The sequence below is a fragment of the Myiozetetes cayanensis genome, unplaced genomic scaffold (genome assembly GCF_022539395.1).
Source record: "Myiozetetes cayanensis isolate MyiCay16 unplaced genomic scaffold, myiCay2020 scf2-11, whole genome shotgun sequence".
Taxonomy (NCBI): Eukaryota; Metazoa; Chordata; class Aves; order Passeriformes; family Tyrannidae; genus Myiozetetes; species Myiozetetes cayanensis.
In genome coordinates, this window is record NW_026087411.1 from 82,124,190 (window position 1) to 82,151,606 (window position 27,417).

The window sequence follows — 27,417 nt, forward strand, 5'->3', positions numbered from 1 at the left end:
GAGATCCCACTAAACACTGAACATTTTGAAACTCCTACTCATCAGTGTTTCAATATAATTTTCGTAAAAATGAAATTACTGTGGAATTACATCCATTTTTTGTCATCATAGACTAATTATTTGTGTAAGTACATTGCTCTCCATTTTTAAAAATGCAACATTGACTATGGGGTTGATTTTGTTCTAAATAAACTTCCCAGAACTATAAAATGCATTGTCACGTTTATCAGTTACGTTTTACTTCCTAAATGGCTTGCCATATGCTGAGTGACTGGGTTGCATTGCTGTATAGGAGGTGTAATTCATATGACATGAATATTTTGGGGAACTCTTATTTGCATCACAGCCTGTTTTCAACACTATGCATCTTAGTCCCATGTCTTCTCTAGTCCATCTGTTTAAATGGTAAATTTGCTAAAGATAGCTTTAAAATGAAACTTCTGAGAAGTAGTTCTCTCAGATTTGACCTTTCTGTTGAACAGAAAATACATAATTGTTGCAAGACTTACACAGCTTTTTGTGGAATAACGTATTTATCAAAATTTTTTTTCATAAGCAGCAGTAAGAAAGAAGAAAGTAAGATACATTGCAGAATTGAAGAATTCCAGAACAGTTCCAAAGTAATAAACTGAATATTCAGCTACGGTCCCTTTCTAACATACTTCTAAGAAATGTGGTTGTAGTGCACTCATAAGAGAAGCTACAATTAGATTTACCCATGCATTACCTCTCTGATGGTGGAACAGCTCAAAAAGGCCCAGCTCCCATCACAGTTGAATAATGCTGAAAAGACTCAACATCAGTGACACCCCCATATGCAAATGGTTTGGTGATTTAAGAAGATTCTGAAAGTCATGATAAATGGAAGTATAATAGTACACCTTTTCTTTTCCTTCAGGTAAAAAATATAGAGAAGCCTATAACAGCACATGGAATCCTAAGGCCTGGTCCAATAACTTCACCAAAGTTCATCTTTTTTTTTCCCTTTTTGCACACTGAATTCTCATCAGCTTTCCATGACACACACATCTGAGGCCTCTATCATTTGGCATTATTTTGGAAGTACTATATTCATGTGTCTTCTCAAACAATCCCATTCTCTTTGAGAAAAATCCTTCCCAAGTCCACTTTGTAAAATTATACTCTTATTCTCTCTGTCTTCACATTATTTTTCCCAAACAGAAACATCCATCCATTTCCTTACCCGCATTTGTCTTCTTTTTTGCATCCAGATGCAGCTCTCCTGCTACATGTTTCACTCCTGTACCCTTTTTAATGACTTTGTTAGAATAGCACTATACAGTAGAAGCCTCAGAAGACAAGGGGCTAATGCGTATGTCTCAAATACCAAGAGCTGGATATATGTGAAGCGAGCCAAGGGTTGTTGACAAGAACATTCTCTGAGAAAGAATGGGATGTGGCTGGAGAAGGGGCCATACGGAGGTAGGGCAGCACTTTTCTGGGACAAACATCCTTGTTCTGGCTCCTGGACTTAAGCACAACACAGTCCAACAGAAGCACAGGAATGAGGTCGAGAAGCAGGCATGGACTGTCAACCAAAGGCCAATCCAAAGGGATGATTAAAACCACCAAAGATTCCCCCAAACCCCTCTGAACCATTTCCAGAAAGGTCTGGAAAAACAAACTGTGCATGATAACTGATTTGGATAGAAAGTGAGAAACATAGATCCAGGGCAGGGAAACTTCTGTATAAAAATGTACCAACATGAAGTCTGGGAGGTAAGTTTTTGCAGACCCTCTGACTTTTGTTTTTCTTTTCTGACCATGAGGATCTACAAATATAGGGTCTTCCCTTTCCCTATGGGTCCAATGCCACACATACCAAGTCAGGCCTTGAACTTATACTTCTAGTAATGGCAAAATTCTTCAAATATCCCTGAAATAGCAGCTGTCTGGAATTGGACTTTCCAAGAGTCTATAAGGTCATTGGTGGTACTCAAACACATGTTATTTGCCCATCAAATTAACACATGGAAAGTGAATTACTGAGGGCGCTATTCCATCATTCTCAAGTGGTACTCAACATGTACGTGTACATATCATACAATCAGAAAATAATATAATGGTTTGGGTTGGACAGGGACCTTGAAGATCGTCTAATTCCAGCTCCCTGCCATAGGCGGGGACACCTTCCACTAGACCAGGTTTTTCAGAGCCCCATCCAACCTGGTCTTGAACACCTGCAGGGATATAAGTATCAGCAAAGGTATATATTGTCACATTGTTAAAGAGATATGATGTTTGCCTTTTGGGACAACAAAGACTTTACTCTCTTACTAACAAGCACATGATTTCACAGTTGCTGCAAGGAATCCCATTGACCTGCTCCTAGCATGGTGCCTAATGACTGCAGGATGATGGAAGAATGTGCAAGGTAAAATGAAAACATCAGTGTGTAGCGAAATACCTGGGTGCTGTCCTGGCCAGGTCTTTGCAGTATTCTGCAGCTTACATAGGAAGCACACACTACCCATGTTACCTTCTCATTATCTGGGAAGATAATGGCAAGCTCTGGTTGCATTCCTTATTCCCATAAACACTCAGCTTGACTATCTGGCACACACAGACGGAAATCCGATCTCCTCCCTCTAAGGCTAAGGGGAGGCAATCAGGGAAAATGAGGGATACCTCCTGCTCCCACATCCCTTATTGCAGGGTGACGTGGCTTAGGAATGAAGGAATGCCAGGCAACCGTGGGTCGTATGTGGTATGCATATCCACTCTCCTGTTATGGACTGATTTGATGTTGTGCATCAGAGACTTTTGGTTTTATAGAGTCTACCTATAAGAAAAGTTTTGGGTGGAACAACATGTTTATCCTTAAATTTCCAAGCACATTATCTGAGTTTTAGGGTAGCCAACCAATACATCAAAAAAATAAAATATATGTGCAAAACCAGACGTATGTACTGAACAACAGAAAATATTTTTAACAGAAGCAGTGGAAAATGTGTTCCTCTTTTCTAGGCAAATAAAGCTTAGTTAGGATTTGTTATCAACGTGACATGCATCTATTCCTATTTGGAATAATATGCATATGGAAGTCTGCTCTGAAGCAGTCTGGGCCAAAATAAACAAACAGTTCTCTGTTAAGAAGTTATTTTTCTCTATTAGCTAGTAAAAACCTTTAATAACTGGGAAAATGTAAGGGGGATTTGCTAGGAAAAAAATAACAAAACATAGTATGGCATCATGATTGTGTTACCAGAAATGGTTTCACTATTGCTTCATACTCAGTAGGCCCTGGAACACATTAGTAACGGAGACTGAAAACAGGCAAACTATGGAAAGATAAGCAGAATTCCATCTGTTAATGCAAAGGAGATTTCTTCATTAGTCACTGTTGTGACTCAATAGTGTATTATGAACTGCAACATGTGTTATGGAGGTTGCCATTCAAAACAAGCACTCACTAGCACCTTGTTGACCACTGCAATTCCCCCGGTATGAAGTGGTCTGAGGTGTCCCTTGACAGCTACAGGGAAAACTTAGACAAGCATGAAAAGAAACTAAACTATGACAGGAATTCCAAAAAGCAAATCTGTTTCACATCTTTCCACATCCCTCTCAGTCAGAAAAGGCTTGCTGAAAAATGGCACAAGCCAAAGACTGTAACTGTACTAGGTTCCACAGTCTATCCATTTGGGATAATTTTTCAATGTTAGTTAATCTGTCTCAGTATGCTGCTAGGTTAGAGTTACAAAAATATCAGAAGAGATGGGTACTCTTCCTTAATATACCTATCATCATCATCATGGCTAGGCTTCATGAACGAAGATTTGAGAAGGGCTCTACCCACGCTTGCTGCAAGCACGCTGATGGCTAAAAAGGCCAATGCAAGATAGACAAGTCTGGTTGCAGAAGGCACAGCAGAAAGACTCCCCAGGTGATATCGATGAGACACGATTCTTTCTGAGTTGTCTTTTCTCCTCGAGAGTGATCCTGCGTTGTGTTCTCAAAAGCAGCAGCAGCGTTATAGATGGTGTGTCTCCAGGCCTCCCGACTGGAGGCCAGGGTAGACCAATGGTGGTGATCGATATGGCCAAGGCTGAGGGATTGTTTCAGGCAGTCCTTGTATCTCCTCTTCGGGGCTCCTCTCTCACTGCAACCAGTGGCAAGTTCCCCACAGAGCACGATCTATACCTATACACCTATATCTCTTATATTTCTGCTAATTACAAAGATAGATCTTCAAAGAATATGCCAACTTGGAAGGGACCCACAAGGATCATCAAGTCCAGCTCTTAAGTAAATGACCCATATGGCAATTGAACCCACAGCCTTGGCATTATTAGCACCATTCTTTAAGCAACTGAGCTAGCTAATTGACAGATTAAAAGATCCTCTACTTGCATGCTTAAATAACTTTTCTTCCATCCTACATAGTTTACCAGGGATAGGGAAAAAAATGAAGTGGTGCAAGAGAGATGCTCCTTCTCCCATCTTTACACAAAGATAAATACAATCCATAGCTGTAAAACAGTAATAAATCCAGTGTGTAAAGCTGGATACTGCAAGGAAATTCAGGAGTGTCTTGCTGTTCTACTACGACTCACCCATGACAACAGTAAAAAGGATCAGTGGACCTTTTTCCAGCCATACATTCTCTAAGACATGTCCACAGCTTTACTTAGTCCAGCGCCTGTAGCATTCAGAACACCTTCTAGTTCATGACCCAGATAGCAGCAGGAAAGGTGACTTGGCATTTTGTTGCATGGCATAACTGATGAACTGTGTAGCAAATGGAGAGGGACATATGGAAATGGAAAGCAAAACATTGTGCAAATGTCAACTCATTAGGAAGTTATCAAATACATGGAAGAGTGACAGGGAAAAAAAACCAGGAAGAATAAAAACATGAAGGGAATTGTATGAATAATACTTTGAGACTAACTTAGCAACATTTGAAGTACCCAAGTGTTTGCTGCTTCCATACGGCAATGCAGAAGTCAACTTCGCAGGATTTGTCCTGCAGCTGTGGCGATGCACACACTGGTGACAGTAGGTTTATACATGCAAATGAGAAGTGCTGGACAAGAATGGCAGTAGGGGAATGAAGCCAGGAGGGGAGAGGAGTGGTGTAGGGAAAAATATACAACAAATCCATATTGAAGACAAGCTCAGAAATAACATGAAGCCCACTGAAGGTGTGAACAAAACCTGGCATCCGTAGATACCTATGTTCCCAATTGGCAGCAGGTAATGTTCATGATCTTGAAATTAAATCAGCTACACTAGCAAACTCCTAAAATGCTCCCAGTCCTGCTTTCATCCTGCACCAACTAGTTTTGTTCCCAGCTGTTCTGAAGCCTTGCTGAGGGAGTGTGATCCAAACACTCTCAGCCTGTCTTCACAGGAGGTGTGCTCCATCCCTTTGATCATTTTTATGGCCCTGCTCCTATGCTGAGGACCCCAGGGCTAGACACAGGTTGGGGCTCTTGAGAAGGAAGTAGAGGGACAGAATCACCTCCCTTGACCAGTTGGTCACACTTTTTTGGTGCAGCCCAGGATACGGTTGGTTTTCTAGGCTGCAAGTGCTGCTTGTCAGCTCATGTCCAGCCTCTCATCCACCAGTACTTCCTGACTTCTTGTCAGAATGCTGCCAGATTGTGTGTCTTTGCTGAAAGATGAATTCTTCAGAATCAAAATAAATGAATCATACAGACACAAAAATATGTCGAGTATGTGGAACAGGTATTTGACCCTTGCCCTGTCGTTCTGTCCTTTGTCTGGCTATATCTGTACCAAGTTTAGTGTATGACTGATGTGAACTCATCAGGAATTACCTTGTGCACACCGCACCTCAACCTGTTTACTGTGAATAGGGCGGAAGCGAGCGCCATATTACACTATTGATTTGGGAACCACACCTTATGATTACCTTATCTTTGGGCTATGATTGTGAGACATCCGCCAGTATTTACATTTATGCCACTGGCTTTCTATGCAACCTGGGACAACTTATTTAAACATGCTATGGCTGCATTTCTTCATCTCTAAATTGGGGGCAATTCTTTCCTCATGAGATTGTTATAAAGCCACATTAATTAATGTTTATAAACAGAGGATATCCTGAGGTGAATGAGATAGATACATGAAAAATATTCTTATTATTCATACTGAGACAGCACATTCTGCTTGTATGTACACAGAGAATAAACCACCTCAGAATGGGTGAAATTTACTTAAACAATACATAAAAGTAATAGCCTAACATCTTCTAATCACAGTTCTAGACTCTATATATTATTGAAAGAGACAGAAAACCTCAGGCAATGGCTTGTTTTATCTAAGGGTGGTAGAATACATCTTCCTTATCTAGGGTGGTAGAACACAACTTCCTCTGCAAGTGTCTGTTTCTCCCCACTGGCTATGAAACCTGGAGTAGTTCATAGAAAATACCCAGGTGCGCAAAGGAAAGTGACATTAAGCACAGACTTACCACTTTGATCAACCAACTGCTACTGTTTATTACTTATTCATAAGAATGATAGGGCTAAAATATCACCTTTACTGCACCTATCATACCCTTAAAATCAAGTTGGGCAGCCACATAAAAGTTATACAAGTGTGTACCTAGCTTTATCCTTGTACATGTGGGTTGTTGCTACACCGTGCTATTAAATGTACAGACAAGATGCAGGAGAATCACCTGGAAACTCTGGAAACTCCAGGTCCTGCAGGCCTGAGCTCAGGTTTCTTCACTGAATGCATGGCAAACTCTAACCCCAGAAACTGAATACGCAGCAAGAATCTATTTAAACTTAACATCAAAACTGAGCTCACGTTTGAAAAACGAAAGGAGAAGAAGGAAGAGTGAAGGAGGTGCAATCACCTCAGGTACCTATTTAAACACCAGTAAGATCGGTGAATCTTTGTTATAGATCACTATACCTATATAGTAATAATTTCTTGGCAGCCTCTACGCAGAGCATGGACCAGAGGTCATTTTCCCTAGCCTTCCTTCCTGTGGACAAAGCATTTTTCATGCAGGCATGTTAGAGTGTTTTGAAACTGCCAAAATCTGACTTGCCTGTAAGATATTTTTATCCAAGCCTATGTTGCAAGGCATTTATGGCAAGGGCTTGTGTTCTACTGTAGGTGTGATTTCTAGTATAAAGGTGGCAGTTTCCAGTTGCTATGGCATTACAGATAAACTATTATTATTTGCAATTAATATTTTCCTAAACCTCCTATAATACATAGTTATTATACAATGGATGTATTCTACATATGGATGAAATTCCATATGTATAAATTCCATTTATACATGTATTAGACATACAGAATAGTCACATTTTTTGATATACTGCGAGCTATTCTAACATTTTTGATATTGTCATGCAACAAAAAACTATACATTCATGGGGAATCTGAACCCAAGTGGCAATAAAAGTTGCTTGTTTGATTCTCTAAATAAAACAATCTTGCAAACACTCCTGTGATGACAATAAGGAATATTCCAGCTATATTGTTACTACTGTTATTCCTATACAATAGCATATTTGTGGTTATCATCACACTTGTACATTCAAAATATTCCTTTATACTATGTCTTATCTGTATCGTTCATGAATTTGAGCAAATTTTGGATTATAAATATTAACTGATCATAAATCCTGTATGATGTACTGTAAGATAGCATATACTGGAATTATAGCTCAGGACACATCACAGTGTAACCTGTGTTCTAGGATACATTTGCAGAAAAAAACAAAACCAAAACCAAAATACTGCTAGGAATAGATTTCATTTTTAGTTGCCATAAAAACCTTTTCTGACATTTCTGACACATTAAATGCAATACACATGGAACAGAATACAATTTGCATCCCACCTAGTTGCTTCACAATTCACTAAATAAAGCTATCTCGCTTGAAACAATGAAGTGAAGTTATAATTTACTGGACACAGATATTCAATTATATTGAAACTTCAAAATATTAAAGTTGGTTTTTTGGTTTTTTTCTAATCTTGAAACACTCATTTAATTTCAAGGGTATTAAACATTAAAAATGTTAAAAATGGGTTGATTTTCACAAACATGTAACTCATGAACATGACTTGGATTCAAGACTCAATTAAAAAGGCTGAAATAGGATTCTGTGAGAACAAAAGTAAAATATGTGTGTCCTCGTTTCAGCCAGGACAGAGTTAATGTTTTTTTCAATAGCTGAGGGGGTGTGGCTGTAGGCATGTCTAGGCAGTTATTCGATACTACTTTATGTCATTTGCTGTGTTGGGGAAAAGGGATTCTCACTTCCAAGAAGGGTGTTCCCTTCCAGTGAGAGAAACTGGAGTGGTGAGGAAGAGTGGTCTGTATCTGCCAGTTTTACATGTAAATAATTCCTTTGTCTCATATCTTTTGTTATTAATATTGTTGCCATTTCTGTTTTCTTATCTCATTGCTGTTTCCAGTAAGTTGTTCTTATCTCAACCAGTGATTTTCACCTTTTGTACCTCCAATTCTCAACTCCTGGAGAGGGAATGAGAAGTGGGGGGAGCACAGAATCATAGAATCAAAAGACCTCTGAGATCACTGAGTCCAACCTATGACCCAACACCACCTTGTCAACTATACCATGGCATTAAATGCCTCATCCAGTCTCTTCTTAAATACCTCCAAGGAAGCTGACTCCACCACCTGCCTGGGCAGCCCACTCCAATGTCTGATCACTCTCTCAGTAAATAACTTCTTCCTAAAGTCCAATCTAAAGCTTACCTAGCACAGCTTAAGACTGTGACCTCTTGTCCTACTGCTGGTTGCTTGGGAGAAGAGACCGACGTTCACCTGGCTACAGCCTCCTCTCAGGTAGTTGTAGAGAGTGGTGAGGTCTCCCCTCATCAGGGGCTAAACACTCCCAGCTCCCTCAGCCTCTCTAGCTTGTGCTCCAGCCCCCTCACTAGCCTCACTGCCCTTCTTTGGACACTCTCCAATGCCTCAATATCCTTCCTAAACTGCTGCAAGCAAGCATCATCTGGTTTGGGAGAGTTCTGGTGGGGACACTGAATTGGGGAATACAATTCCTAAACCATGACAGTAAACAATTAATGTCCGGCAAGATGGTATTATGAAATCCAAATTTTGTTAGATAGGCTTACTATTTGAAGATCAAAAGTCTGATTGATAAAGGTAATAATACAAGTATATAAGATAAGCATCTGAATTTGGTAAGCACCTGAAATACATGAGTTTATGAAAAAAAGTAGAGATGCAAAAATTAATTAAATTATATGGATTAACAAGTAGTTAAGTGATAGAACATATAGGGTAACTGCTGTATGTACTAAGATCATTATTGAAATACTGTAGACATATCTGGCATTTACATTTCTACAAAAATACTAAAAACTTGCAAAAACTTTGGTGAATGATAAAACATCTGGAATATGCCTTACAATAGCCATCAAAATAAGACTATTCTGGTTTGCACTCCAACAAAAAATCAAGAAGATACTAAATGAAGACATATGAATACCTACAAAAAGAAGAGATTACTGATGGTAGACTGATCTGTACAGTAGGGCTGAGAAGGTATAAATATATATAAATTTCCAGCTGCAACTGGAAATTCAAACAAGAAAAATTATTAAGTTCTCCTAAGTACTTAATTCAAAATAGAAGATAAATGGAAACTCTTGTATGCTACAGAAATAAAAGATACGACTTTTCTTTTTCATTGCTACAGAAACTTAGACGGAAGTTATTTGATAGGCAGCCAGTCTGGGCTGACAAGAAAGCAGAGATGGTGACAGCAACCAAGATGGATGTTTCATCTGTTTCTTGACACAGTAACCAGCAGGTCTGAGGACCATGTCTTCTGTACTGCAGCCACTGAGCAGTCTTGGGCTGGAACTGTGTCATGCACAGACCTGCACTTTGGCAGAAGTATCTGGTCCACACACTTACCCCCATGTCAGCGAGAGAGAGGAGATAGGTCCTCTTATAATCATGTACTGTCCTATAAGGGATTTTTATTAAGGTACCAATATTGTACTGTGTAAAACTGTAAAAAAAAAAAATTAGAAGTATAATTTCCTTTCTGTAGTTAAATAGTCTCTGTGGATTTTGAATACAGCCCTGGAGCTAGCCTTGTAGCTACAGATATCCTTTCTAGAGCATGCTGGTATAATGAATGTTACCATATATTATATATATTGTATATATACCTGTAGTATTACATGGTGTTATTCTATCCCAGATAGAATTTTTCATCAATTCATCAATTTTCCATTGATGAATTTCATAAAATGTTTGTTACCCCATTTCTCCAGCTTGTCAAGGTGACTCCAACTGCAGACGTATCACCCAGCACAAAGACGGCTCCCTCCCAGTGAATATCATCTGTGAGCTTGTGGCAGAGACATGCTGTCCCATTGTCAAAGCCATGAATGAAGATGTTAAACAATATTGGTCCCACTATGAATGCCCAGGGAATACCACCTATGAACAGACACCAGAACACTTTCAGTCTATTGCTCCAGCCTTTTCTTTTACTCACTTTAATTCACCCAGCTAGTCCTATCTCTGTAGCCCCAAATATTCTGGAAGACCAGGGTCAAAAGGGAAGGCAAAGGACATCCACTGCTCTGCCCTCATCTTCAAACCCAGACATTACATTGTAGAATGCAATTAGGTTGGTCAAGCACAACTTGCCCTTGGTAAATTCATATTATTTTTTTTCCAGTCACCTTTTTTTCCCTTATGTGCCTGGAAATGGCTTACATAAGGATTTGCTCCATAACCTTCACAAGAATGAAAGTAAAGCCAGTTGGTCTCTATTTCCCCATCTCTTCCTCCTTGTCTTTCTGGAAGATGGGTGTGGCATTTGCTTCTGCAGTCATTGGGAACTTCTGAACACCGCAACCCCTTGAAGAGATAGAGAACAGCCTTGCAGTGATATCAGCCATGCATCCTGCTTGGCTCTGTATTTAATTTGCTTAAGAAATCCCTAACTCAGTCTTCCCCCAACATTGGTTATATTCTACCAAACACATGGAAAGACTGAGAACAGATGTTGCTAGTAAAAACTAGGGAATAAAAACCTCAGCCTTTTTGTTCGGTCATCACTAGGTTCCCTGTCCACTTGGCCTTAGTCTTCGTCTTTCTACTTTTCTTCCAATAGAAGCCCTTCCTGTACTTCACCAGTTTTTACTCTGGCTAAACTCTGGATTTTCTAATTCAATCACTGCAGACTTGGGCATTCCTTCTGTATTCTTCCATCTCCCATAGGCTTCCTTTTTCCATCTAAGCCCTGTAGGAGTTCCACATTTAGCTAGTCTGGCCTCCTTATACAAGCTTATTTAAAAAAATATCTTAACATGTATTAATAAATTGATTCTCAGAACATGTTAATATAAATATTACATTGTGCTCTTTTAGTGCAATATCTTTGGCCTCCCTCACATTTGCCACTTTCTCAGTGAAAAGGCAAGTAGTAGATTTCTGTTGATGTAAACAACATAACATAGTTGTTTGTAAAGACTCTACTGAATTCCAGAGAGTCCTGTTCCTTTATACAAGCTGAGGATCTGTTCCAACTGTTGGTTCATGAATCCTTGAAGTCATTCAGATACAGAGTTATTCTTCTGTGTCCATAAGCACCTCTGTTCCTGTGATTTTGGGGCAGATATTACGCTATTTGTATGGTCTGTCATTTAGGCATACTTTAATACTGCATCTAACATATAGATCCTCTTCCAGTGTCAGGCTTCCCAGGCTTCAGTTTTTAGCATTTTGCTCTATTACATAGGTAAGACATAAGATTTTGAGACAAGACAAATAAAGATTTGTGGCTAGACGCGGAGTTGATAAAATGTGCACACAGAATAAAATGTGCATAGTTTGTGCACCTACTCATATGCAATAGCTGTCTTTTAAGAAACATGACAGTTTAAGGTCTCATCTTCTCTTTTGGGAGTCCATTTAGCTGCCACGTAGAGCTGTGACTCTTACCTTGGGGACAGGTGACTTTGTTCCCACCAGAGCTTTGTAATCCTGGTAAAACCTGCCTGAGTATTAATTGCCTCTTGAGCTAAGAATGGATGGCTCAGAGGCTAACGCCAGGCCCAGTGCCACAACACCCTGTAATGGGCAGTGCAAATCCCAGCAGGAAGCATGGTATGCCTGCACAGCAGTCCTCCCTGGGGATTTCCCTGCCTGTATACAGGAGGGAGAGACAGATGCATGGCAATTTGGGATGAGTGTGGACGGCAGGTTATAGATGACAGCTGCAAGGTCCTTTACAAAGTAATGACTGTTTTTCTGATTTCAACAATTAAATATGTTGTATTATCATTTTCTTCTCTTTTCTTGTTTGTTCTATTCAAACATCACTGTGTTATACACACATACATACACACTACTGCTACTAAATTTTCTGTCGAGCTACCCTGCTAACTAAAAGCTTTAAAGCAGTCACTGCATGACAACTTAAAAGAAAATTCTCATATGCTTTGTAAGAAATTTGGAATTTCACTACACAGCATAGGAAATGCTATGTTTTATATGTGTCTCTCTTGCCTATATATATATATATATACCTAATGGATCTTCAGGTTCATTCCAAGTAGGGTCCTGAGGCTCATGCCCTAATCAATCATACCTGAATATGGCACTGGAAAGACCAGTGAACCACAGGTTTATACTAGTAAGCGACCAAGACTTAGCTAACCTGGGGGAGATCCCAAAATTTTTGCTCTCTTCCATTCCAAAGAGCTGGAACTGACATCACTTTTCTCTAGGCTTGGTTTTACCATACAAAAAGTGAAGGTAATACTGCCAGCTTATCTCCGTAGGGCTATATGGCTAACACACTATTTATAAAATGTTTAACCCTGTGGCAAATACTTCCACATGATCTTCTGAGGATAAGTCAACACAAGCCTATAATGAGGACTGGCACTCAGGTTGTCCATCAAGAGTGTACAGATCTACAGAATACCCCCACTGGCAGAGTGAAAGGTGGAGCACGCACCAGGTCGCACCAGTTCAGAGGCCCAGAGGCTGACACAGCCTTTATGTAACTCCTTTAGCACAATTTCATCCTCCACACATCATACAGACAAAGGGTACGGCCGGCACCATCGTTACCACCCATACTCACACAGTCACAGCCGGAGACAGCATAATAGAACTCAACTTGCACAATCAACGCCCTTCCACCTAACTATATTGCTATAAGCGGCTTCTGCAGGGGACTATGCCCTACATTTCAGGCCATTACCAGCGCAGAAGCAAAGGTGCAAGATCATCCCTACAAACAGCTACACGCCTTCAGGAGGCTGACACACCCAGCGAAGTGGGTGCAGTAGCAGTGACACACACCTGTGGAAAAGACTGGATTTGGTAGTTAGCGACGTGCTGCAGATCTGACTATACATGTTGCTGTCGTTTCAACACAGTGCCCTCAAAACATCAGCCCGTAGTTTAGCATCGTCCTTCTCCAGCATGTACACATATGAAGCCCTCATTGCAAAAGCGTGCTTGCCACACCTCGCAAATGATAGATGCTGTGACAGATATCACTGCAGATAGAAATCTTAGCTGTGTAAAAGTATGAGAAACCGTGTAAGAAAAGTATCAGTAAGGCAGAACAAGATGGTATACATACAGGTTTTTATCATCCTCCCGTCTGTGAAACACTCATTTTTAAAAGGAAGATGAAACATGGGTAAAGCTATGAACATGTGAGTATACAACACATCTCATACACTGTATGTACACATTAACTTCTTGGTTAGTGACATCTCCCACAGAGGAACTAATTATAAATTTATCTCTCAGATTGGGGCTGGGAAACACTGGAATAATGGCTCCTCTTCTGAAACAGTACTGAACACCAGTAGTTTAAGACGGATGTAGCCCAGCCACTGCAGGCCAATGCTTTAAGTCTCTGTCCAGATTGCAGTAAATGGGGTTAGTTCTACAGTTCAAAACCTGTAAACATAATGATCCAGAGTCAAACCATAGTTATATTTGCTGGGGAGTAAAGCCTGACATGGCTGGGAGAAAGTTGCCCCCCACTTCCCTGGTTTTCCACCTGGGACCAAATTTGCATGCAGAAGGATGAAGAAGAAATGTCAATATGTATAGCGAGTCCTGTGAAAACAAAAGTTACATTCATTTTGCCACTGGGAATGTTGAATCTGGCCCTTGAGCATTTAAACCAGGATATTAAGCACACTTTAATTCTGATATTTCAGATAGAGCCACAGCAAGAATGGCTGATGTTCAAAACATGAAATTGACACAGATGAGAAATCCAATTCAGTGCTGATGTCAACAGATACAAGTGAGGTGGAAACTAGTGGGAACTTAACATCAAAGGTAAATTTTGGCCAAAGCCTTCACTGAAAATTAACACCTCTGGATACTTTCTGATGCATCATTACAATATATTTGGGTTGGAAAAAAATATTTTGATGTAGCTAAGTGTATGAAAGGACAGATGGAATCTAGCAGACTGTTTAGAAGACAAAAAGTAGGACCTTTTTTAGCTTCTAAAGGAAGGAAGGAAGAATCTCTGTGCAAAAGCTGTGTAATCCCTGTGTGCCTGAGTTACCCCACCTCAAATTACGGAGTTAACAATGTTACGTAATAAACAAAAAAAATTAGTTAGTGCTGAAAGACACTTTGTTGGTTTTAATGTTATTATTTTTAAAAGCTATGGTTGCATTTAAAAAATGTCTTTTAAGCTTGTATAGTATAAAGCTGACTTAAAACAGCCTCTGTATTGAAGCAGATTGCAGTTGTACTATTGCATATGAATACACTTGAGCCTGTGCTTGTTGATTCAAAGATCAGATAAGCGTTTTTTTGGCTCAGCTAGCAGTCTTTATAAGGCATATCAGCTCAAAAGCTTTAATGCAAGGAGCATATCAATTGGACAGGCTGAGCAAGAAAATCCCATGCACTGCAAATTAATGTGCTATTTTATTTCATCATTTTCCTTCTTGAGACATTGATGGAAACAAATGAAAAAATATGATAGTTCAACAGTTAATCAAAACACATTTCTAAAGTTAAGGTATTTTGAACATTTAAATTTGGTTGTGCTTAACACATGTAACACTTTATGTGCCCTCCTTACTGGTAAGTGAATAGGTAGTCCCTTACCACATGGTGTAACATTTAGGTCTGTCAAATGCATTGATTCAAGCACTTTTATGCTTTCCCACGTGGTTGTGGTGATTCTCTTTGTAGCAAGGCAGAATTCTTTCACTGCTGTTTTTGTCTTTTGGTGAGCTGCCTGGAGGGATCACTGGTGGCAACATACAAAGCTCTGACTGCTTTCTTCCTGCTACACTTCATAAATATTACCAAACATACCTGTATTACGTTTTTCCCCTTACAACAATTTCATTGCTAACCTGAAGCAAAATCTGAGTGGGAACACTTGCAACTAGTGCAGAAGCATCTGCTGATTCATCAAACATTATGATAAAGTAAGCTTCACTGAAATTAACAAATACATGTGTTTTTATAAGTAGTCCTGAAGGCACTGGTCATCTGGAATTTGAAAAGTTTCTATCACTATTTATTTGTTTCAGGAAGAACCAGAAAATGGCTTTGAAACAGTTCTGAAATGAGATATAATTGGGGGTTGTTACCAAAAGATCTGGAAGAAATACAAACTGTTTGTAAGTGGAATGGGAACTGTGAGGAGACCTTCCTTGAGGCAGGCTGTCCCACAACTTCCTGTTGCCTTCTGCACCCTTCCTGAAGCACAAAGACTTGCCTGCTGCCAGCACAAACACCCTGGAGTGCTGGCCAAATGGACAGAGCACAGCTGGGAATACATGTGTGAATTCCTCTGGGGTCAGCTGCCACAGGTCTGCCTTTCCCAGCAGAAATTTGCCCATCTGAGATGTCCAGGTTTTAGGAACATGTAGATTACCAGGTAGATGAAAACACCGGCTAACTAACAGTATTGAAAAATCATCTTTTTCTGACTACCATGCTCCATTCCTGGAGGATGCTCTGCTTTTGGATGCTTCCTTCTGCTCTCTTTAAGTAGAAGACATGGTCTCAGCATTCTTAGATCCACCACATCCTGTTGGGTGCACAAATGTAGGAAAGTAGCTGCAATGTTTGGAAGCTCCCAGTCACAGACTTAATCTTAAAAGCATATCCATATACTTGCAGGCTGAAAGTTAAACTAATGAAAATAGTTTGTCATAGATTTCAGCACGTTTTTTAAAGGCAATCTCAAAGCACAAAGGAAGTTACACTGGTTAGATTGTTCATCTTCTCCCTGTTGTCCAACCTCTGCAGCTAAGCTGAGGCTCTTCTCAAGGCTTTCTTGCTCTGTAAAATTATCTATGTACAATCATACAGCCAATATAAAGAATTTAGTTGCATTCAAGAAAAGTTGTCTAATCTGAAACAGATGACACAGTAAACTGGACCGAATAAACATTTTATACACAGTAATTATTGGTGTCAATTGTGCAAAAAAGTCTTCCACACAATAAATAGGTAATCATTTTAATAAAGAAGCAAGCATATCTAAGCTATAATATAAATAACTATTAACAGGAATATATATTAATATTGCTAATGTGCCTTGTTCTTTTTTTGTTCTTTGGTAGTTAGATTGGATCTTCACTCCTTGTGTTGGTGGCACTTTCTTTAGTGCACATCTTGCCCAACAAGGGCAGGGAAGTGTGATCCTTTGTCATGTTGATTCATTCAGTAGCCCATTCTGTTTCAAGCATGTGGCCATCACAAATGGCCATACACCAATTTGAGGATTATGACTCAATCTTCTGGTTTCCTTTTGATTTAAATGATAGTGTTAAAAAAATTTCCAAATCTGTGCTTCAGACAACGCTAACCACATATCAAGATCCTAAATGTCCAGCAATGCACTGCAGTGGTTTCTCCTAAAGGAGGCACAGGAACCACAGCTAACAAACACTACACTGTCTGCCCACAACTTGGGAAGCAGGTTGCCCTACCCAGTGACAGATCCATTGCAGAGCTTTCACCAGACCTTCTGCCATGAGCAGTGCCATCAAAATAAAGAGTAATCCAAGTCAACGTAATTCATGCAGAGTTTTAAATGATGCTTCTCACGTGAGAGAACTAGCAGTTGTCCATACATCCCTGTGCAATGACCTTGCTTTGCTCCAACTTTCAGGCGGCATTGGGATAAGCTGGACTTCCCTGTCCGTCCAGGCCTCCAGGAGTTGACATAGCTCCTCTTCCTTTTCCCAGTGTAGGTGATTCCTACTCCCAAACACCTGGTTTTGGTGCAGCAGCTCAGCTCACTGTGGAGTACCTAGTGATGGCCAGTGTGCCTCTTCTGTCCATAGGGCTGGGATCGCAGCAGCCAGGGCAGTCCAGGAGCTAAGCAGAGGGTGACTCACCCAGGAGGAGCAGTGCAAGCTGTGCTCAACAAGACCAAGTGGCAAGTGACAAAGGTGCTGGTGCACTGGAGAAGGGAGAGGTAGATACCATCTGATCTGCTGTTTGCTGTGAGGAAAGCTCACAACTCGGGTGGAGCAGGTTCCCTCCTGCCCCTCAGTGGGCAAACCGATCCCGGGGGTGTCATGCAGCCATCCACACTATGCAGACCGTGGGAGAGGGAGGGTCAGAGACAAGCTGGCAGGAGGAGATAAGAAGCAAAGGGTATGAGGAGCAGCTGGTGCCCTCACACCAGGGAGGGGTTTTGTTGGGGCTGAAACGCAGGGTGCCGAATGGATGCTCCTTCTCCTGCAGCACCCAGCAACGCTCCGGGCAGGGAAAACCTCTCTGCGCCATGGAGCGAACGTACAGGCCTTGGTGTAGGAGATGAGGGGAGAGCGTGCGAAGGGCACCTCGGTGGCGCCTGGAGGAGGCTGGTCAGGGAAGTGCCACCAGCCGGTGGGGCAGGGAGGTCCCCGTTGCTATTGCTGGTGTTATCCGTGCTGGGAGAAGGGATTTTAGCGGAGTCTCCTTGCAGCAGCAGAAGAGCCTCGGTGCGCATAAGCGGACCTAACGCGGGCGCGGCGAGCGCCGATGCCTCGGCGTGTCCGCCAGGGACGCGTCAGAAAGGGGGGGAATAGAAGGAAAATCCAAACCGCTACAAAGCGAAAAGAAAGAACGGCAATAAGAACTGACTGATTTTTTTTTTTACCCCACTGGTAAAAAAATACCCAAACCAAACCCTATTTGAAATAAAAAGCCCAGTTAAGTCAGCAAGCGCCCCCTCGCCGCCCCGTGAGGGAGGAGCGGGGTCCCCGCGCCGCCCCGCACCTGCTCGCGCCGGGGGCCGCGGGGCGCCTGCGCGGCCGGGCCGTGCGGGGCCGTGCGGCCGCGCGCCCCGCGGGCGCAGCCGGCGGGCAGCGGGACGGCGGCCACGTGACGCCTCCGCCCGGCTCCCTCCGCTCCGCTCGGCTCGGCTCCGCACCGCGCCGGGCCCTGCGCTCCGCACCGAGCTGCGGAGCCGCCGCCGCCCCCCGCCTCCGCGCCCTCCGCCCTGCCCGCGGGGCACGGGAGCCGGTGACGGGAGCGAGGCGGAGTCTGGAGGGAAGATACCGAGAGATAGAGATTTAAATCACATCCCCGGCTGTAGAAGGGGCAGCAGCAGCAGCAGCCCCGGCGCAGAGGTACGGACGCACGCGCCGAGACAGGTCTGTCGGCTCCGCCGCTGCTGCTGCTGCTCATCATCATCATGGGTGCCGCCGCCGCCGAGCCCCCCAGCGCCATGGGCCTGGTGTCCAGCGTGGTGAACGACACCCTCGAGTTCTACCGCTGGACCTGGAGCATCCGAGGTAACGCGCCAGCGCGGCCCCGGCCCCGCCATCGCCGTGCCCGGCGCCCCCCGCCTGCTGCCACTGATGCGCAGCGGCTCAAAATGGCTCCGTCTCCCGGGAGACGCGGAGCGCGGTCCGGCTCGCCAGGACCCCCCGCACCCGCCTCTCCTCATCGCCCTTCTGGGAGCGCTTGGGTGCTTTGTTTGTTTATCCGCCGTAATCCCGGGTGAGGGCCCGGGGTGCGCGGGGCATCGCGTCGTGGCAAGGTGAGGGTGTCCCTCGGGCGCCCGCGGGCGGGACGGAGCGAAATCCGCTTCCCAGAGCCGTGGCTCCTCTGGTTCCCTCTCGCCGCGGTGTGCCTTGAGGTGGTCATACGGGAATCTGATGTCGGAGGTAAGCGAGGCCCTCCGGTATTTCGTGCCGGAGCTGGGACGGCCTCCGGCTCCTGCGGCAGGTGGGAGCGCCGTGCCGGCATCGCGTGGAGTTCAGCGAACGCAGCGAGGAAACGATTGTCACCGTCAGTGCTGAAGATTTTCGTTTCGTGTTAGGTGTGTTTGGGTCAGTTTCGCTGGTTTTCGTTTTTAATACGCCCCATTTCTGTAACTGCACTCCACAACTGCAATGTGGAAGATGCTGAAGGAGGAGATAATGTCTTGGAATAAGGAGAAATGTGAGAAAGCAGCTTTCAGTGCTGGAGCAGTAAATGAGGTGGTAACTTGCTGCAGTGACCAGTAGCTCTGGAAGCGTTATTGGTCAGCGTGAATGGCTCTGTCTCGTTGGTCAAATGAAAGGAGTTGCAGCTTTCATAGCTCATACTGTGAGTAGGCACGGTCGGTTGACAGGAGGATCACTTCTCCAGATGTTTTCCTCGTTTTTGTTGTCCACACAGTGATGAGGTCTAGGCTATTTTGATTTAAACCTAAAAACACATAGAGCAAAACCGGAATGAGTGCAACTATGGATGTGTTTTGTGGCAGCGTGGTGAGTGGGAATGTGGGGCCTTCATTACAGACGGGGAGCTCACTGCATCAGCAGTCTTTGCTTTTCTGCCCACCTCCTTTCTGCCATCTGTCAGATAATAAATTAATTTCACGTTATACATGGAAGGAGCTCACTTTTTTCCCACAATCTGCCTTCCCATAACTTAGGTGTTTTGCCATATTTTAAAAATTAAACCTACATGCATACTTTTCTGTATTTAACAACTGCCAGAATATGAGAGCAAATAAAAATGCTTGCAGCAGCACTGCATTGTAATTTACCAGTGTTTGCTCTCTTTCTCTGCCTCTTGCAACATACCATTGTTTATAGACTGCCAGGTAACTCGTGAAAGAGATGCTGTTCTAGCCAATCAATAGCATTTTCAGATGGATATAGAAACAGATGTGAGTACAAAGTTGATATCCTTATGGATTACTTGATTTCTTTGGAAAAAATACTTCAACTTCTGATATGTTTCCTGAACTTCAAACACATTATTTGAGTCTGTACATTTCTTGTAAGCAAAAATGATGAGAGAAAAACTAAAATAAAAGAGGGGGATGAAAAAGTAAGTAAACATAAAGAATGTAAAGGTGACTGACAGTGATACTATGTATAGAGAAGACTTTCATTTCTTCCTTCTGCCTCTTTGCAGAATGTCAAATAGTAGTAGGGTGAATACATTGTTATGGCAACTAAAATATGCTTAAGTCTTGTTAATTTACTAATACAACTTTTTTAAATTTTCGCTCTAAGTTCAGTAGTGTTGCTGTTAACACAGGATTCCACTGTAATGAAATAATCAGTCCTATTTTGTGTAAGAAGTGGACTGTTTCTTGTTCAAATTCTGAATTTCAGCAGGTTCCTGCAAGGCTAGTTTTGGTAGAGCCTAAGTCACATGAAAAACATATTACGGTTCTTGTTTGTACCCAGTAGTACATAAACCAAGGTCCTCCTGTAGTGTTTACAGTCAGATATGGATAGGCAAAACATGTAATGTCTCACATTATAGTCACAAGGTAGCTCTGGATAAGAAAATGTCATTCATGAGGCAATGCTGTGTAGCTGTTCAGTGAAGTAATTTCTTAATGCATTAAGTTCCACTCAGTTTGCTGCTTTTCTGCATGTGTCTTTGTTCAGACAAAAATAATTGTCTCCATTTGCCATGTCTGAGTGACTATACAGCAGCCTTCCAGTACCTAAGGGCAGGTGATAGGAGAGATGGATAGGCACCTTTTACAAGGGCATGTAGTGATAACACAAAGGGTAATGGCTTCAAACTGGAAGAGGGCAGGTTTAGATTAGATATTAGGAAGAAATTGTTTACTGTGAGGGTGGTGAGGCACTGGAACAGCTTGTCCAGAGAAGCTGTGGATGCATCATCCCTGGAAGTGTTCAAGACCAGTTGGATAGGGCTCTGAAAGTCTAATGGAAGGAGGTGTCTCTGCCCACTGTCAGGGTGGTTGGAACTAAATGGTATTTAAGGATCCTTCCAACCCAAACTATTCTATGATACGTTCAGATCACGAATTCAGCGCTGTTGTGTGAATTCATGCAATTCACCTTCATGTCAAGAGCTATGACAGTGATATTGCTCAACAGAAAACATAAATTATGGCATGCAAGACCATTGCCTAATGTTCAATATCATTAAATAAAAAACTATACCACGCAGCAAAGTTGCTCAACAAATGATGCTATGCAATAGCATTACACAATAAATCATACTGAAACACTACTACACAGCAAAATTACACAACAAAATATGAAGAAATTTTATTCCCACTACGACTCCTACACTTATTCTCTCCAGTTCCCACTTCCATTTTTTATTGGACACCCATCTGTCTTTAGCCCTGTTCTTAGTATTCAGCAGGATTGTCCTGCCAGCAGGTGTTTTCTCCTGCTGTGTCAGACTCCTGTGATGAGACTTGTGTAGAACTGTGCCAGAATGTCCCACTGAGTCTTGTGCTGCTTTATTTTTGCACATTAAGGATTTGATCTTTTTCCTCCCCTGCTTTGTACTATTTAAAAGCAACTGACCTTTTCTGAGACTAAAAAGAACCCCAAATGATCACGTATGTGATGAGCCTAAATGGGTTTTGTTTGAATGATGTCACAGAGATTTTTTCAGCATTGAGCATGCTGTCTAAAGCTGTTTTGTTTGTGGTTTTGGTTTTTTGGAGTTTTCTTTAGATCTTGCATTTGGGAATAATATTAGTGTTCTATGCCATTTTCCCCATATGTATTATCAAGAACATTTGCAGCCTTACCTTAATGTTTTTGCTTGTTCATTTGTTGAAAAACTACTTTTTTTCTCTCCTTCCTTGACTATGTTTTTAGACCCCTTTCATGAAAGTCTAAAATCCACTGTAGCTGTATATTCACCTAGGAGGCTGAAGAATATAATTTAGGAAGCCATAAACTTCAAGGAGAGATAGAAAGGTCAAAAACATGGTCTTGGCAGTCATCAGGAGAAAAAAAAAAGGTGGTCGGAAGAACAGTTACTATCAGGAAGGATGATCTAGGAATTCTGTGCCCTTATTTCTGTAAGGGCATGGGACCAGTTCCATGTAATAGCTAGGGCAGGGCTTCCTGCTTTCTCGCAGCTCGGGTAGCTGGTTGGGGTGAGGTCTGCCAGGAAGGATTAAGGATATGATTAGATGACTGAGCAAGTGACTTACCGGGAGGTTCCAGGCTGTGTCCAGGGGAACTATTAAGATGAATAACTTCAGACATAATCCAGGAAAGAAGAAGGTGGAAATTTCAAAACTTAGGTGAAGAGACCACCGTCAGTTGGGGAGGGAGAATAGGAGACTGTGGCTTGACAAGGAGATTTGTGAAATGCTGTACAAAAAGATTTATTTAGAGGAACTAGTTCTTTTGAATGTATGGAGCTAAAGAGCAGAAGGCTCTACCGACTTTGGGTGAGAATGATTGTTCTTGGAGCTCAGAGTTTAAGGAGGCAGGGCCATCCCGGGCCAGGTGGGACTACTTTGGAACAGCAACTATTTACAGCTGTTGCAGTTAATAAGATTACAGACTTTTTCCATCAGTAGGAAAGGAGAGAGGAGAAAGATGCGAACTTTCACTTTAGTGGTAGGATAGTCTTCTATGTAGCATCTTGTTCAGGAGCAATATCAGGTGTAGTTTTTATCAGTTAGGTCAGAAGCATAAGGCAGTGAGGATGGAAAACATGGGAAACTTAGAGCTGTTTGCCTAAAGAATGAACCAGTGGAGCAGCTTCCATGGGAATACAGATTGCCATAAAAACTTTTGCCAGGAAGATCTTGAAGAATACCCAAGAAGTTCAGATTCATTTTCTTTTTCAGTCCAGGGAACAGAACTGGAACAAAACTTGTTTCTTCTTCCTTCATTCATTTCCCCATGGAGAAATCAACTATGGCCAAATGATCCTGAATGTTTATGCTTGAGGAAAGCTCATTGAGGTGGTTAGCAGAACACTCTGAGTGCAAGTACTTCCCCGTATTTGAGGATTTGTGCCAAAGCTGGAGGCAAGTAGAATCCCAGTGAAAGTTCTTCAAAGAGTGATGATGGGGAGAGAGAGTGAAGGGTGAGATTAAGGTTCAAGAAGCCTATATCACAGAAACAAAGCAGAATGTGTTCCTAGGCTTTTGGAGGGCTGGCTGAGCATTAGACTTGGTGATTTGGAATGGTGACGTGGTGATTTTCTGATACTTGTCTTGCAGATACAATTTTCTTCTCCAGGGAACAGTTTTTTCCATCTGTGAGCATGACTGGGTAAAACACAAGGATTAGACAGGAACATACCAGAAACCAGAGAATCACTGTAAATGGGCTTGGCTGTCTTGTGGCACAAACACTAAGACCTGTGGCATAACTTGGAGAAATTGATTACAGAAGTAAAGAATGTTAAAGGCTAGATCATATAAGTCTGCTGTCAATAAAGCTGAGCAATAGGAGCATCCCAGTTTATTTGGTTTGTATCATATTTAATTGCTTGTCAGTGGAGGGAGGGACTTTATTAGTGACGAAAAAACAGCTGTTGGTATTAAAGACAATTTGCTGGGTGTTTGAGGGAAATACCACCCACATTTCATCACCAGGAGATTTTATCAGATTGCAGCACTTGAAAGACATAATCAGAACTAAACAGATACCAAGCATCTTTGGAAATGAAAACATAATTCAGAAAAGTACATTACTGAAGTGGGAATGTCTGCTTAGAGGTTTTGGATCACCAGGCTTCAAGAACTCGATTATGAGGGAGTAGCCTGAAGCAAAGTTAACACTATGGATGAGGAGCTGAGCTGTGAGTGGAAGACTTCTCTTTCCTAAAACGAAGAAGGAGAAGTTGTAGGGACCACCTGCTCAGCTTGAGCAAAGACACTAAACATAAAAAAGCCTTCAAAGAGCACCAGCAAGAATGTGATACATAATTCTGTTTGAACACTCATCAGCAAAATCCAAAAGCAAAAGGAAATGTGTAGACAAAATCATAGGAACATAATTTTTGAAAATTCATTTTAAGGCTGTGTAGATAGCATGTTGAAATCTTTGAAGGAAATCAGGTGTTATGAATATTCTTAAAGGAGAATCCATGGAAAAACATAGGGAAACAACTTTGTGCAGAATTTAACCAAACTGATTGCATGACCTTAGTATCTACTGCAGAAGGCCAAATAACTAGAACTTATTTGGTAAATTGCTGTTGTGGAGTTCTCATCAAATCATGTCTCTTAGCTGAGGCTGCATGCCATCAGCGAGTTGCAAATCGGTATGTGGTCCTGGAGCCACGTACTACAACCAGAGGTGAAAAATCCTTGAGCAGTTGAAATAGCTGTGGCATGAAGCGGATTCCACTGGTTGCATAAATTGATCAAGAATAGTGGTGGAACTCTTACTCGTAAGGTGAGTGTCTCTAGTTAGAGTAACTTGACTGTAGTAGTCACTGCTGTATTTATTCTGTGCTCAGAGTGAAGAGGCATGTAGCAGGGCTGTGGTTATAGCTGTGGCAGACCAGAAGAGGTTGTATTCAAGGCAGCTGTGCTGTACTGTTGGGTGCAACCAGGGAAGGTTGTCAAAGGCTGCATAAGGACAATTAGTAGAGGAAGGTGTAGGAAGCATAGGATGTAGTTCCTTTTAAGGTCTTGTAGATCAGGAGCCATGAGGAATGGGTGAGGCAAAACTCCACTTTTTCCTCTGCCAGTCCAGGCAGGTTTTTGGAGTTACTTGATTCACATGGATTAAGAGAGCACTTAGATAAAAGGTGAATGAATGAAAAGGCTCTAAGTGTATATGAAGAGAACTTTGAGAGGAGAAATTTGCTGGGATGCAAGACTAAGGGAGGAGAAAAGGCTGTTGTGTGTACTGAAGAGTTTTTTTGAGGTAAGGCAAGTGGGGTTGAATGAATGCCTGAATGACCTGAAGAAGTTTATTTATCTAAAAAGAACTGACCATTAAAAGAATGAAACCTTTGGCTTTTAAAGGTTGTTGGTATGATTAGAGTGTGCCTGGCGCACAGAAGTTGGGACATTGTAATTTAAAGGACAAATCTGATCCATGAGGTAGGACTTCTCTGACTAGTAAGTATATGACAGGGCTTTGCTTTCTCAAATTGTATTTGGAAACCAAATTTTAGCTACCATTGTATTTCATAAAGAACTCTTTGAGTGGGACTGTCTGACTGACATCTTTTTTAGGAGGATATAGATGCTGAATATATAGCTACCAGATCTCGTTTAGGTGAGAGGTGGGTACAACCATACTCAAGTGTTTCTGAGACAAGTTGTCAAGACTCAAGTGTTTCTGAGCATCTGAACTTCAAGGTCTTGTGGCAAATGAAGACAGCTCTGAAATTCAGGCTTGCAGAGACTTAAGTGTCAGCTCTGTTGGGATTTTGAGTACTGCACCCTAGATTGTAGACTGAGCAATAAGCTGCAAGGCAAACCTGGAGATGATTTGAGTGTGGCATGGTTTGTATTAACACCCTCTGTGTGTGCTTGGATCTCAAGATAAGCATTACCTAGTTTATCTTTCTCTCATGGAAGGTGAGGGGGAATAAGCTGCCTCAATTTGGCTTGCAGTTTTGGGCCACCAAGTTGAGGCATGGGACCGGTTAGAGACATGGAGCACCTCTCCTATGAGGAAAGGCTAAGAGAATTGGGATTGTTCAGCCTGGAAAAGAGGAGGCTTTGGGGTGACCTAATTGTGTCCTTCCAGTATCTGAAAGGAGACTACAAGAAAGATGGAGAGAAACTTTTTACAAGAGCATGTAGTGACAGGATAAGGCAGAATGGCTTCAAACTGAAAGAGAATGTTTAGATTAGATGTTAGGAAAAAATTCTTTACTGTGAGTGTGGTGAGGCACTGGAACAGATTGCTCAGATAAGCTGTGAATGCCCCATCCCTGGGAGTGTTCAAGACCAGGTTGAGTGGGGCTCTGAGCAGCCTAGGCTAGTATAAGATGGCCCTGTCCATGGCAGGAGGGTTAGAACCAGATGATCTTTAAGGTCCCTTCCAACTCAGGATGTTCTGTGATTCTATAACATATTTAAGGAGAGAAAAAAAAAAAAAATTGGTGCAGAAGTAATTGCAGCCGGAGAAGAGAGGAGTGAGAATATGTGACACAAACCACTCTGCAGGCACTGAGGTCAGTGAAGGAGGGGGAGGAGGTGCTCCAGGTGCCAGAGCAGAGCTTCCCCTGCCACCCATGGGAAGAACCATCATGAGGCAGGCTGTGCCTCTGCAGCCCATGGAGGTCCACAGGGCAGCAGAGATCCCCTTGCAGCCTGTGGAGGAGGCTCATGCCAGAGCAAGTGGATGCCTTAAGAAGGCTGTGACCCTGTGGGAAGCCCCTGCTGGGCAGGTTACTGGCAGGACTTGCAGACCTCTAGAGAGCAGCTTGTTCCTTAAGGACTGCGCCCTGTAGGAGAGACCCACACTGGATCAATTTGTGGAAACCTACAGTCTAGGGGAAGGACTCAGGCTGGAGAAGTTTGTGGAGAACTTTTTCCTGAAGGAGTGACCCCATGCTGGAGCAGGGGAAAGACTCCTCCTCCTGAGGAGGAAGCAGCGTTAGAAACAACATTTGATGAACTGACTGGAACCCACATTCCCCATGTCCCTGTGCTACTGGCAGGGAGGAGGCAGAGAATCAGGAAGGAGAGGAGGGGTTGGGGAAAGGTGTTTATCAAGGTTTATTTTACTTCTCATTATACTACTCAGATTTTGATTGGTAATAAATTCAGCTAATTTCCCCAAGTCAAGTCTGTTTTGCCTATGACAGTAATCTGTTTGTGTTCTCTCTGTGTCCTTATCTCAACTCATGAGCCCTTTCTTCTGTTTTCTTTCCCCTGTCCAGCTGCAGAGCGGAGTGATTGAGTGGCTTTGGTGGGTACTTGGCCTCCAGCCAGGGTCAAACCACCACATTCCTAGTTTCACTCCGTCCATCCCCCTCCCACATGTACTTCTCTTTTTCAGCACAATCATGAACTCTTGACTGTTTGGTTTGTTTCCATCATGTCTTCCTATTCCTTTTATCTCTTTCTGCTGTATCTCTGAAGTATCTTCCTCCAGCTCTTGTATATGTTATGCTTAGTTTACATGCTTGACCATGGTGTTCTTTTTTTTTTATATATATATTTGCTTATAGACAACATCTTCTTGTTTCCCTCTCCCAGTTATAACCAA

At 42.3% G+C, this 27,417-nt stretch overlaps 1 protein-coding gene across 1 annotated transcript in view; it reads left to right on the forward strand.

The window, feature by feature from the left end:
• Window positions 1–18,286: 18,286 nt before the first annotated feature.
• ELOVL4 (ELOVL fatty acid elongase 4) overlaps window positions 18,287–27,417 on the forward strand; it is a 36,813-nt gene continuing 27,682 nt past the window's right edge. Inside the window, exon 1 of the mRNA XM_050314269.1 lies at window positions 18,287–18,780. Within this exon, the coding sequence (XP_050170226.1) occupies window positions 18,681–18,780 (100 nt within the window). The 5' untranslated portion in view covers window positions 18,287–18,680. The remainder of the gene's footprint in view (window positions 18,781–27,417) is intronic.